The sequence below is a fragment of the Bos taurus genome, chromosome 23 (assembly GCF_002263795.3).
Source record: "Bos taurus isolate L1 Dominette 01449 registration number 42190680 breed Hereford chromosome 23, ARS-UCD2.0, whole genome shotgun sequence".
Taxonomy (NCBI): domain Eukaryota; kingdom Metazoa; phylum Chordata; class Mammalia; order Artiodactyla; family Bovidae; genus Bos; species Bos taurus.
The window spans coordinates 299,044-312,654 of NC_037350.1; the positions used below are offsets into that span (position 1 = coordinate 299,044).

The window sequence follows — 13,611 nt, forward strand, 5'->3', positions numbered from 1 at the left end:
AGCTGACTCATTTGAAAAGACCCTGATGCTGGGAAAGATTGAGGGCAGGAGGAGAAGGGGACAAGAGAGGATGAGATGGTTGGATGGCATCACTGACTCGATGAATGTGGGTTTGGGTGGACTCTGGGAGTTGGTGATGGACAGGGAGGCCTGGCGTGCTGGGAGGTTCAAGGACAGGGAGGTTCATGGCGTCACAATGAGTTGGACACGACTGAGCAACTGAATTGAACTGAACTGAACTTAATCACTCATGTCTGACTCTTTGTGACCCCATGAACTGTAGCCCGCTGGGCTCCTCTATCCATGGAATTCTCCAGACAAGTATACTTGAGTGGGTTGCCAGGGGATCTTCCCACCCAGTCATCAAACCCGGGTGTCCTGCATTGCAGGCAGATTCTTTACCAACCGACTCATATGGGAAGCAGTTTCTTTATTTCCTGGTTATACAAAAGGAGCATCCTGTTTCAAATCTATATGTTCATAGATAATTATAACAGTACATATGAATATATATTAAATTTTACATTTTGTCAAATGCAGAACTAAAAGAAACTTTTATGATAGGAAAATCTTATAAGAAGCTTTAGAAAGCAGTCTATATTTTGTTTTTTTTTTAAATAAGATATGTATCATGATGGATTTAAAAATCAGTGAAACATATAACAAACAGTAAAGAATGAATAAATAAATGAGTATAATTTAAGTTTCCTTTTTTAACCTAAATTTTCTATAGTGTATACATATTATTTTTAGAGTAATAAAAATAACTTATTTTTAGGTTAGTCATACCTATGTATCTACTTACACTTCTTAACATCTGTGGCAAAATTTTTCTTATAATATGTAATTAATTTCACATGTGCAATGTGTAAAACACAGGCACTTTTGTTCATAGTTCCAAACTGCATTCTGTGGCCCAGTGCAGCAGAGATGGGTTATAGTGAGTGGATAATGGGATGGTGGAAGGGGCACTGAGATGCTGGAATCCTGATTTGTGAGTAGCCTCCTTTCTGTACTTCATTGTTTTCTATGAACTAAATCATGGAAAAGCATTGCAGTGCATTGGTTACTGTCTCTGGAATGTTATCTCCAGACTCCAACAAAAGAAACAAATTCTGTCAGAATAATTACCCTTCTGACATGAAAATCAAGAAACACTTCCTAAGTCAGCATGCATAAAGGGTTGATACATCAACATTTACAAACAGCGAGTCAAATTATCTTGAATGTGAAGTGTATTTTTGAACTAACATTTGCTCAACAATGTCAGAAAATGGCAAAAGAAGTTGGTGGCCAAAGAAAAAGTCAAGATCCTAAAGAGAAGTCTTCTTTTGGCCATAAATGTGTTTAATCTTTCAACATTAAGAATATGGCCAATTTGGCTGAAATATTAGGTAATAAAAGTTATTATATACAAATTCCTGACTCAAATCTTTCTTAGTGTGTCCAGATAAGCCAAACAATTTTCTACATTTTCCTCATCACTTAAGAAGTATTTTATTATTATTATTATTATCAATTGCTTTCTGTATGCAGAGAATCGCTTGTTGGTAAATTCTAATTTATTCAGAATGAAATCTAGTGTTTATGAGCAGGGTGGCTTATAAAATGATAAAGTCTATCTCTAGACTTGGCTGCAGCAGAAGAGCTAAACAAACATGAAAGAACAGAATAGGTTTCAGAAGTGAGCCCAGACCTCCTGACGATGGCTCCTGCAGCTCCATCAGAAGGTCTGAGAAGTAATTATTTATATTCACACATTTTCCCTATTGCCTTATTTACATGTATTAACATTTTAAATGTAAATAACTGAGAAATAGAAATAGATAGCCTGCATGGGCAAAGAATCTTTAAAAAAAAGAGTGGATATATGTGTATGTGTAACTGATCCACTTTGCTCTACACCTGAAATTAATAAAACATTGTAGATCAACTATACTGCAATAAAAAATAAAATGAGAATAAAGAAATATGAGAATAAAATGCAATGCTTACAGAAAGAAAATATTGATAGAAAAAGTGATACAATCTAAATAAACTCCCATCCTGTTACCAAATATGCAGTCACATATCATCAATTTCATCCTTGCCATTTTCTTCAGAGCATATAATTTTGTAAACTAAATCTCACAGGTGATGATTCTTCCTCAAATTTATGTGCCACATGTGAAAAGCAATTACTGTATTTTATAAATAAAAATTCCATTTGAAAAAGTGATCCATAAATAATAATGTATCTTCTACTTAGAATGTAAGCTTTAAAAGATTGTTCACTGAAGTATCTCCAGGATTGAGGTCAATGGCGTGCATGTGTTAGCCATTAATTAAGTATTTGTTGCATGAGTAATGATTTCTGGTCTTCTACTTCATCCCATGATTTATAGTCTGGCACAATTTTTAAATGTAGGAATACGTTTCTCAAAAGTAGACAGTAAGAACCAGGGAGGGACAATGTCTATTGTGTACACCATCATATTCCTAAAGCCTGACAATATCTTTGTGCTCAAAGGACAAACTCAATTTTTGGATAGAAATCATTATGATGGTGGCTCCTGTTTCTGAATTGACCTTATGATAGTCACCAGAGAAGTGAGTTGATTTGATGCCTCTGTTCTGAGGAGGGTGCACTTTCTCCCAATGTCTGAACACTTCCTTCCCTGTCCCAATGGAGTACTACACCTTCATTACATGGAGCCCCAAACACAGGCCACATTCATCATTTCTTTTACTGCTTCTCATAAAGAGGAACAGATTGGTCTTCATATTATTTTAATAAAAATCTAGGACTGGGAGTATTTAAGTGAATGCTATTTTTTCAAGGCAGTCAACTGGTGATACTGCATATATATTTTCAGGAACCATAAACTATACTTCTAAAGTAATGAACTGTATTGATATATCATAGGCACTCAATAATATTACTGAGTTGAAGTACAATTAACTTCAAATGGGTTTTAAATTAAATTATGTAGTTTTGAAATTAATTTATAGACTGATACGCTTACTATTAATTCTTATTAATCAATCATTATTTGGCACTTTCAGGAACTACATGCAATAAAAATAACTTGAAAGTTACAATTTCTGTCCTTAAAAGTTTATAAATCTTTTAACCATGTATTATTCTAATGAACTTTATGGTAACAGAAAGACAAAACATTGTTGTCATATCAATGAGTCAGACAATGGAAACAGTGAAACATTTAAGAAAGACACTATCCAGAATGTTCATTGTTGCTGTTGAAAATTATCTATGATTGTGGTTAATTGCTTTTGGAATTTTGATAAAAATTAATCTGTCCAATTTTCTGGCTCTTTAGGTAAAATCTCATCCTGTAATTACATAAATTAGTGTGACCTGGACTTCTAAAAAAAACTGGGGTTAGAAAGATAGAAGTAATTTCTGAGTTGTCAGTGACTGATGAATGTTTTGATTTCAGTTTTAGTAAAGAAAAGGTCTTACCGTAGCTGTCATAGGCATCCTCACTTACTCCATGACCATAGTCATAGTATTCAGGAACACTGCAATAGATTTAGACAGTAATCAATGTTACTGTATTTGGGAGGAATCAACCCTAAAACTTATATGGAATTTGAAATCAAAATGTGTACTAAGGTAATATCCCAAGAGTCTCTAGACATAAAACACATATTTGAACATAAATAATAATAGAATAATATTCACTGAATAATACAATTCTAACAAGAATATTCAGTAACCTGTGGCGGATTCATTTTGATATTTGGCAAAACTAATACAATTATGTAAAGTTTAAAAATAAAATAATATTTTAAAAAAATAAAAAATAAAAAAAAAGAATATTCAGTAAGAACAATACAGGTTATTGACAATGAGTGCTATAATTTTCTCATCCCACATTAGTACTTTATAAAAAATCTCTATCCTCCACTTATATAAATCAAATGTCCTCTAAAACACAAGTATGGACTTCAAGAGAAGAATTATGAAAGGTCTATTTCCAAGAAAAAGTGCTACAGAAGATGACAATCTGGTCAGTTGTGTATAACCTTTAATGCAATTAGCTTAAGAAATATACATAAATTTCATCTTCACTTTCATACACTGAAATTATACTCCTCTCCAACTTTTTCACAGCATAGGTCCATAGGTTTCTCACATATATAAGCTATTTCCTCTCATTTAATATTTTGCTAGATGCTTAGCATAATGTAACCAAGTTATAATTTTTAAAAATACTATACAAAAAGTGGAAAATATTTAAACTAACTTAATATTTGGATAATTAATGTGTATTATACATAAAAATCCACAATATTTTTGGTACACTATATTTTTTCACCCCAGCTCCTTCATCTAAAGATTTCTGCCTGAATAAATTTATGCTTATGTACATAAAATTTATATGTATATTCACATATATAATTTTATGTATAAATTTATAAATTCTATCACAATTATGAATTCTTATCAAGTATATAAAAGGGTAACAATAAAAGGGCTTAATATCAAATACCAAATTGTATAAGGGTGGAAGGTGTGTGATAAATTGCCAAAGGGTTAGGTTGGAAGGAAGACAGGAAGACCTAAAATTATTTGGTTGTCTTTATCCCTCAAGACAATCCCATAGGCCTAATTTTATAAAATACTTGAGACTTCATCAATAGTAAGGAATGAGAAGGGAAAAAGAAATGTCTATATATTAGAGGTGAAAAGAAAGATAGATGGAAGTTCTGTCAATTTTATATTTCTGGGAAGCAATTGATATGGAATAATTCATTTTAGTGTAATGTAGCTGGAAAAGAGAAAGATAACTTCATCTTCATTGGCAGGATAATTATATACAGACTCTCTAAGGAAAAAAAAAAACTTACAGTAATAAGTTTTCTCTGCATACTTCTAAGACTTGAGATTGTAGAAATCTAAGGCTGGTGGCTGGATGTTTATCTTCTTAGAAATGATGCAACCCAATTGAGAACCCACATATATGTGTAGCAAAGTCCTGAGAGTTTACACTGATTTCCAGGATTATCAAGAAGTGGCAGTCATGACTATCTAGCGGTGGTAATTTGTTTTTGAATGGATTTCAGTTTAATTTTAATTGACCAAGCTAAGATGGAAAAGGAACATGACTAAGAGAGACCATGACAAGAAGCTGAGTTATTGTCTAACATAAATGACATATTTACACAAAGAGGGAATTTTAACTTTCAAAACTCAGACCTTTGTTCCATCCCTCTGTCCATGGGATTCACCTTGCAAGAATAGTGGAAAGGGTTACCATGCCTTATTCCAGGGGATCTTCCAAACCCAGGGATCAAACCTATGTCTCTTATGTCTCCTATTGGCAGATGGGTTCTTTACCATTAGCACCAGCTGGGAAGTTGAAAATAATGGATAATGCAAAATAATGGGAGAATAATAGATAACAATCATAATGGACTCTTACAGAGTTCATGCTTTTACTTATCCAAATATTACTTCTCATTGCTTCCATAAGAAAATATTTTACATGAACAAATGGCCACACAGTGAATGAAATACACTCTCAACCAATCTAGAAGCAAGAAATGCCCTTGTGACTGTGTCAGGAAACATGGGATATGCACGAAAATAAGGGTGTTAACTTTGAGGTCATTTCCAAATGAAGAGCAAGCTCCTCATCTTGTTACTGTGCAGTCACCTCCTCAGATGGTAGAATGCACTAAAAAATATGATCTAGCATTTACCATGGAAATAAAGTTAATACCTAGGAAGTCTTTCACTGCAGCATATAAGGAACTTGTCTCTAAATTATTACATAGAAGCAGACTTACTCTAAATCACTGCCTACCTCAGGGATTGTTATGACAAAAAAAAAAAAAAATCTCAAATATAGACTATTAGTTCACTGGAAGAGCAGAATGTGTAAGAAAAAAGTACTGTTTGATAGAAAGCTGATGGCTCATTTTATACTATCACCAGTAAAACCTAAATGGCAGGCTATAAGCATATGTATTATAGCATTATGAGGAAAAACCAGAAAAAGCCCAATTATTGGTAATCCTTGCTGCTTTAAAAAAATGTTTAAAGAAGTTATGAACTCAAATAAGAATGTGCCATTTTTCCAGAAAAAACAAAAGTGAATAGAGATTTGTTAAGAGCGGCGGCAGCACAGGCACAGGAGGGCTGAGAGGAGCTACTCCACGTTCAAGGTCAGGAGGGGTGGCCGTAAGGGGATACCCCTTGTCCAAGGTAAGGAGCAGCCATGAAGCGATACTCCACGTCCAAGGTAAGAGAAACCCAAGTAAGATGGTAGGTGTTGGGAGAGGGCATCAGAGGGCAGACACAATGAAACCTTAATCACAGAAAACTAGTCAAGCATATCACACGGACCACAGCCTTGTTTAACTCAGTGAAACCAAGCCATGTTGTGTGGGGCCACCCAAGATGGGTGGGCAATGGTGGAGAGGTCTGACGGGATGTGGTCCACTGGAGAAGGGAATGACAAACCACTTCAGTATTCTTGCCTTGAGAACCCCATGAACAGTATGAAAAGGCAAAATGATAGGATACCGAAAGAGGAAATCCCCCGGTCGGTAGGTGCCCAATATGCTACTGGAGATCAGTGGAGAAATATCTCCAGAAAGAATGAAGGGATGGAGCCAGGCAAAAATAATACCCAGCTGTGGATGTGACTGGTGATAGAAGCAAGGTCTGATGCTGTAAAGAGCAATATTGCATAGGAACCTGGAATGTCAGGTCCATGAATTAAGGCAAATTGGAAGAAGTCAAACAGGAGATGGCAAGAGTGAACATCAACATTCTAGGAATCAGCAAACTAAAATGGACTGGAATGGGTGAATTTAACTCAGATGACCATTATATCTACTACTGTGGGCAGGAATCCCTTAGAGGAAATGGAGTGGCCATCATGGTCAACTAAAGAGTCCAAAATGCAGTACTTAGATGCAATCTCAGAAATGACAGAATGATCTCTGTTCGTTTCCAAGGCAAACCATTCAATATCATGGTAATTCAAGCCTATTCCCCAACCAGAAAGGCTGAAGAAGCTGAAGTTGAACGGTTCTATGAAGACCTACAAGACCTTTTAGAACTAACACTCAAAAAAGATGTCCTTTTCATTATAGGGGACTGGAATGCAAAAGCATGAAGTCAAGAAACACCTGGAGTAAGAGGCAAATTTGGCCTTGGAGTACAGAATGAAGCAGGGCAAAGGCTAATAGAGTTTTTCTAAGGGAACACCCTGGTCATAGCAAGCAACCACTTCCAAGAACACAAGAGAAGACTCTACACATGGACATCACCAGATGGTCAACACCGAAATCAGATCGATTATATTCTCTGCAGCCAAAGATGGAGAAGCTCTATACAGTCAGCAAAAACAAGACCAGGAGCTGACTGTATCTCATATCATGAACTCCTTATGCCAAATTCAGACTTAAATTGAAGAAAGTAGTGAAAACTACTAGACCATTCAGGTATGACCTAAATCAAATCCCTTATGATTATACAGTGGAAATGAGAAATAGATTTAAGGGACTAGATCTGATAGACAGAGTGCCTGATGAACTATGGATGGAGGTTTGTGACATTGTACAGGAGACAGGGGTCAAGACCATTCCCATAGAAAAGAAATGCAAAAAAGCAAAATGGCTGTCTGGGGAAGGCTTACAAATAGCTGTGAAAAGAAGAAATTTATTTGTTCAAATCTCAATCCCTATTGTGGTGGTATTAGGAGGTGAGACTTTTGGGTATTAAATTAGATTATGAGGGTGGAGCCCTATTAATGAGATTAGTGCCTTTAAAAAGGTGAAGCCCCAGAGAGCTCTCTTGCTCTCTTTCCTCCATATGAGGATACAAAGATACAGCAGTCTGCAACCCAGAAGGCTTCATCAGAACCCAACCATGCTGATATTCTGATCTAGGACTTACTGCCTCCAGAACTGAAAAAAAAAAATAAATATCTATTGTTTATAAAACCCCCAATCTATGGTATCATGTAGAGCAGCCTGAATTAAGACAGGTGGCATTCCATTTGCCTGGAACCCTGAATGGTGTCATGAAGCAAAGCCCACCTACTTGCCATGCTTTAGTGTGTGTGAAGGAGATAAGTGTTTCTCTTGTATGGGCAACTGAATTGTGGATCTTCTTATAAGAGAAGCTTAGCCCATATCCCAAATAATAGAATTGGCAATTAAAGAAATTCATTGAAGATAAACAGGTATTCAGAAAATATTTGTTGATGAATAAATGATTAAATAAAAGAATTCAAAATAATAAAACATTTGGCAAAAAAATCTTTAGAAAACTTTGCATATGCTTTAGAAATGCTGTCTACTTATATCAGTAGCAATGGAAACAGCAAAGAAGAAAAAGAACAAAAGAACCGATAGTTACAATAGCCAGGACATGGAAGCAACCTGCTGCTGCTGCTGCTAAGTCACTTCAGTCGTGTCTGACTCTATGTGACCCCATAGATGGCAGCCCACCAGGCTCCCCCGTTCCTGGGATTCTCCAGGCGAGAACACTGGAGTGGGTTGCCATTTCCTTCTCCAATGCATGAAAGTGAAAAGTGAAAGTGAAGTCGCTCAAGTCGTGCCGGACACTCAGGGACCCCATGGACTGCAGCCTACCAGGCTCCTCCATCCACAGGATTTCCAGGCAGGAGTACTGGAGTGGGGTGTCATTGCCTTCTCCAATGGAAGCAACCTAAATGTCCATAAACAGATGAGTGGATAAAAAAGATGTGGTACATGTACACAATGCAATAATACTCAGTCACAATAAAGAATAAAATTTGCAGCAACACAGATGCCACTAGAGATTATCATACTAAGTCAGTCAGAAAGTGAAGGACAAATACTGTAGGTCTTCATTTATATGTTGACTCTAAAAAAAAGGCAAACATAGCAATAAATGAATGGACTCACAGATACAAAGGACAAACTAGTGGTTACCAGCAGGCAGAAGAGTAGAGGCTTGTGCAAAATCAGTGAAGGGGATTAAAAAGTGCAAACAGGTGTAAAATAAGCATATAACATGTCAGTTACAAGGATGTAGTGCTCAGCACAGGGAATACAGTCAATATTTTATAGTAACTTTATTTTTTTATTTTTATTTTTTATTAAATTTTATTTCATTTTTAAACTTTACAAATTGTATTAGTTTTGTCAAATATCAAAATGAATTTGCCACAGGTATACATAATCTATAGAGATATTGAATGACTATACTACACATAAACTGAAACTAATAAAACATTTAAGACAAATATAATTCATTAATAAAAAGAAAAATCAGTTCAGTTCAGTTCAGTCACTCAGTCATGTCCGACTCTTTGTGACCCCATGAATCACAGCAGGCCTGATTAAAATTCAAATTAAAAGTTTAAAAATATTGTAACTGATGCATTTGTAATTTCTACAATGTTATGCTTTTTTTCAATCATTTTTAAATACATATATGATTTGGTTAGAGACAGTAAGCTATGTTATTGGCTCTATTCCTTCCTTTTCATTATTTCAGAAAGTTATATTGCATTATATTTATTTTAATTTATCATGTTGTTTAAATATGTTACATACAAGTTAAAAGTGGACAAATGAATTCAAGCACAATATGATCATTTACTTTGAATGGACATTATTATTCCACCTTATATTTTAGAAAATGTAGCAATCAAAGCTGGCAAACACAATTACAACTAGAGAAGTGTTAATTAAAATTAGGATAATTATTGGTGATTTGAAACTTGAAACTTTATTACTCCAGTGGTTAGAGCAGATATAATTTTCCTAGTAGCTGGTATATATGTAAAATCATGATAGAACACATTACCTGCATTAATGCATTAATCCTTGTCTAGTTATTCATTAAAAAAAATTATATACAACATTTTGGCTTTTTGACATCATGACTTAGACACTAATACATATATAGAAAAAGTACATAAAATTTCTGTCAGGAAAAATACCAGAATGCTCAAACTACTGGACAATTGCACTAATCTCACACACTAGTAAAGTAATGCTCAAAATTCTGCAAGCCAGGCTTCAGCAATATGTGAACCGTGAACTTCTTGGCATTCAAGCTGGTTTTAGAAAAGGCAGAGGTATTTGGCAAAACTAATACAATTATGTAAAGTTTAAAATTTAATAAAATAAAAAAAAAATAGAAAAGGCAGAGGAACCAGAGATCAAATTGCCAACATCCACTGGATCATGGAAAAAACAAGAGAGTTCCAGAAAAACATCTATTTCTGTTTTACTGAGTATGCCAGAGCCTTTGACTCTGTGGATCACAATAAACTGTGGAAAATTCTGAAAGAGAGGGTAATACCAGACCACCTGACCTGCCTCTTGAGAAATCTGTATGCAGGTCAGGAAGCAACAATTAGAACTGGATATGGAACAACAGACTGGTTCAAAATAGGAAAAGGAGTACGTCAAGGCTGTATATTATCACCCTGCTTATTTAACTTATATGCAGAGTACATCATGAGAAACGCTGCACTGGAAGAAACACAAGCTGGAATCAAGATTGCTGGGAGAAATATGAATAACGTCAGATATGCAGATGACACCACCCTTATGGCAGAACATGAAGAGGAACTAAAAAGCCTCTTGATGAAAGTGAAAGTGGAGAGTGAAAAAGTTGGCTTAAAGTTCAACATTCAGGAAACGAAGATCATGGCATCTGGTCCCATCACTTCATGGGAAATGGATGGGGAAATAGTGGAAAGAGTGTCAGACTTTATTTTGGGGGGCTCCAAAATCACCTCAGATGGCGACTGCAGCCATGAAATTAAAAGACGCTTACTCCTTGGAAGGAAAGTTATGACCAACCTAGATAGCATATTCAAAAGTAGAGACATTACTTTGCCAACAAAGGTCCATCTAGTCAAGGCTATGGTTTCTCCTGTGGTCATGTATGGATGTGAGAGTTGGACTGTGAAGAAGGCTGAGCGCTGAAGAGTTGATGCTTTTGAACTGTGGTGTTGGAGAAGACTCTTGAGAGTCTCTTGGACTGCAAGGAGATCCAACCAGTCCATTCTGAAGGAGATCAGCCCTGGGATTTCTTTGGAAGGGATGATGCTAAAGCTGAAACTCCAGTACTTTGGCCACCTCATGTGAAGAGTTGACTCATTGGAAAAGACTCTGATGCTGGGAGGGATTGGGGGCGGGAGGAGAAGGGGATGACAGAGGATGAGATGGCTGGATGGCATCACTGACTCGATGGACGTGAGTCTGAGTGAACTCCAGGAGTTGGTGATGGACAGGGAGGCCTGGCGTGCTGCGATTCATGGGGTCTCAGAGAGTCGGACATGACTGAGCGACTGAACAGAACTGAACTGAAGACAACTAATTAAATGGAAATTAAAACAATAGAAAAAAAGTAAGATAAAATTTAGTTTCTGGGGAAAGCTTCATTATAATCAAGCTAATTTTTGAAGTAAGTTCTTAGTGAGCCCATCAGTGTCATGATGAAACTGCCATTCCCATAGTGCTTCTCATCCAGCACTCGGTGCTCATGTTCCTGTGGCCAGAGAAACTGCACTGATGCTAGGATAAACCTGTTCACAGGTCAGTGAGACTAACCAAGCTTATAAACAAGTTTTTAGACATTCAATTATTGTGAATAGAGACATTGGCAGTAACAAAAATGAGATCTGTTCTATAGGTTTGTGTTCATATAATCAAACCAATTAGACCTGTAAATTTGGGAGGAATAGAGAATGAAATTTGTTAAAGAGCAACATTTACTTAACTTTTCAAACTATGTACTTTGGTAGGATATTAAAAAATATATCAGAGATGATTAAACACTCTACAGATACACCAGAGATTATTGTGGCCTCATAAGATTAAAGCTTTCACATTCACAGTTTTCAATTCATTTGGTTTATACCCTGTGTGTATTCCAATGTTTTTAAGCTGTAGATTTTTGGGTATAAAAGTAGAAAACACAGATGACTATGAATTTCAACTAAAGCTTTACTGACTATTTTCTGAATTGAAGAGAAGTAAAACTTATAAAATAATATTTCAGATGAAAGGATAAAGGGATTTAATGTATTAATATGAATGATTCATAACTATCTAACTATTCTTAGTGCTTAAGTGGGTTCTCTTAATATTTGTTTCTTCAGCATTTACCCTGAAACTTTGTTATATTGTGCATTTACACTGTATTTTCAGAGATAACTGTTAAGTAAAGACACATTTTCAGCCCAATCCCCACCTTCAAATCAAAAATTGTTAGTTCCCTTATTTTTAATCCATTGACATGATCATCAAGCCCATCTGTTAAATTCAATAAAGCTTCATACAAGTGCTATTTATAAAGCTCTTGAATCTAGTGTGTAGATTAATGGGTAAAACACACAGGTTTATGAATCAGTTCTTGCCACCAACCACAACCTTTCTCAGTGTCATCCAGGGCATTAACCAAACACTGGTGGGACAGAGACATTACAGACCCTTCATCAAATAGCTCAAGACTTCACAGCTTCCTTCAACATCATGTTACTGTAATGTTACCTGATAATTCTCATAGCTCTTCCCAGGTCTTCCTTTGGCAGTCATCTCCTATTATTTCCAACACTGAAGGTTAAGACTGCCAATAGGATCAACTTTATGCTTACATTAGAGAATGTGACCTATCTGCAAATAGATTCTTATAAATAATTTCCATTTTGACATCTTTTCCAGAACAAAATTTACTTTTCCATGGAAATTAGCTGCATTTTTCCCCTTCTCTCAGCACTCAATATATTCTTTGTTGTTCAATCACCCAGTCATTTCCAACTCTTTGCAATTCTGTGGACTACAGCACACCAGCTTTCCCAACTCCTGAACCTTTCTCAGACTCACGTCCATTGAGTCGGTGATGTCATCCAACCATGTTGTCCTCTGCCTTCTCCTCCTGCCTTCAATCTTTCCCAGAGTCAGGGTCTTATCCAATGAGTCAGTTCTTCACATCAGGTGGCAAAAGTATTGGAGTTTCCGCCTCAGCATCAGTCCTTCCAATGAATATTCAGGATTGATTTCTTTTAAAATTGATTGGTTTGATCTCCTTGCAATCCAAGGGACTCACGAGAATCTTCTCCAACACCACACTTCAAAAGCATCAATTCTTTGGTGTTCAGCCTTCTTTATGGTCCAACTCTCACATCCATACATGACTACTGGAAAAACCATAGTTTTGACTATAGGAACCTTTGTTGGCAAAATAATTTTTCTGCTTTTTAAATGCTGTCTAGGTTGGTCATAGCTTTTCTTCCAAGGAGCAAGCATCTTTTAATTTCATGGATGCAGTCACCATCTGCAGTGATTTTGGAGTCCAAGAAAATAAAGTCTGTCACTGCTTCCATTGTTTCCCCATCTATTTGCCATTAAGTGATGGAATTTAATGCTATGATCTTACTTTCTTGAATGTTGACTTTTAAGTAAGCCCTTTCACTTTTCTCTTTAACTTTCATCAGGAGACTATTTAGTTCCTCTTCACTTTCTGCCATAAAGGTGGTGTCATCTGCATATATGAGGTTATTGATATTTCTCCTGGCAATCTTAATTCCAGCTTGTGCTTCATCCAGCCCAACATTTCACATGATGTACTCTGCATATAAG

At 36.0% G+C, this 13,611-nt stretch overlaps 1 protein-coding gene across 8 annotated transcripts in view; it reads right to left on the minus strand.

Moving 5' to 3' along the window:
- Window positions 1-13,611, minus strand: part of KHDRBS2 (KH RNA binding domain containing, signal transduction associated 2) — a 773,215-nt gene that overhangs the window by 111,013 nt on the left and 648,591 nt on the right. For all 8 annotated transcript variants that reach the window (XM_059880504.1, XM_024983848.2, XM_059880501.1 and 5 more), the window contains exon 8: window positions 3,464-3,522. In XM_059880504.1, the coding sequence (XP_059736487.1) occupies window positions 3,464-3,522 (59 nt within the window). The remainder of the gene's footprint in view (window positions 1-3,463; window positions 3,523-13,611) is intronic.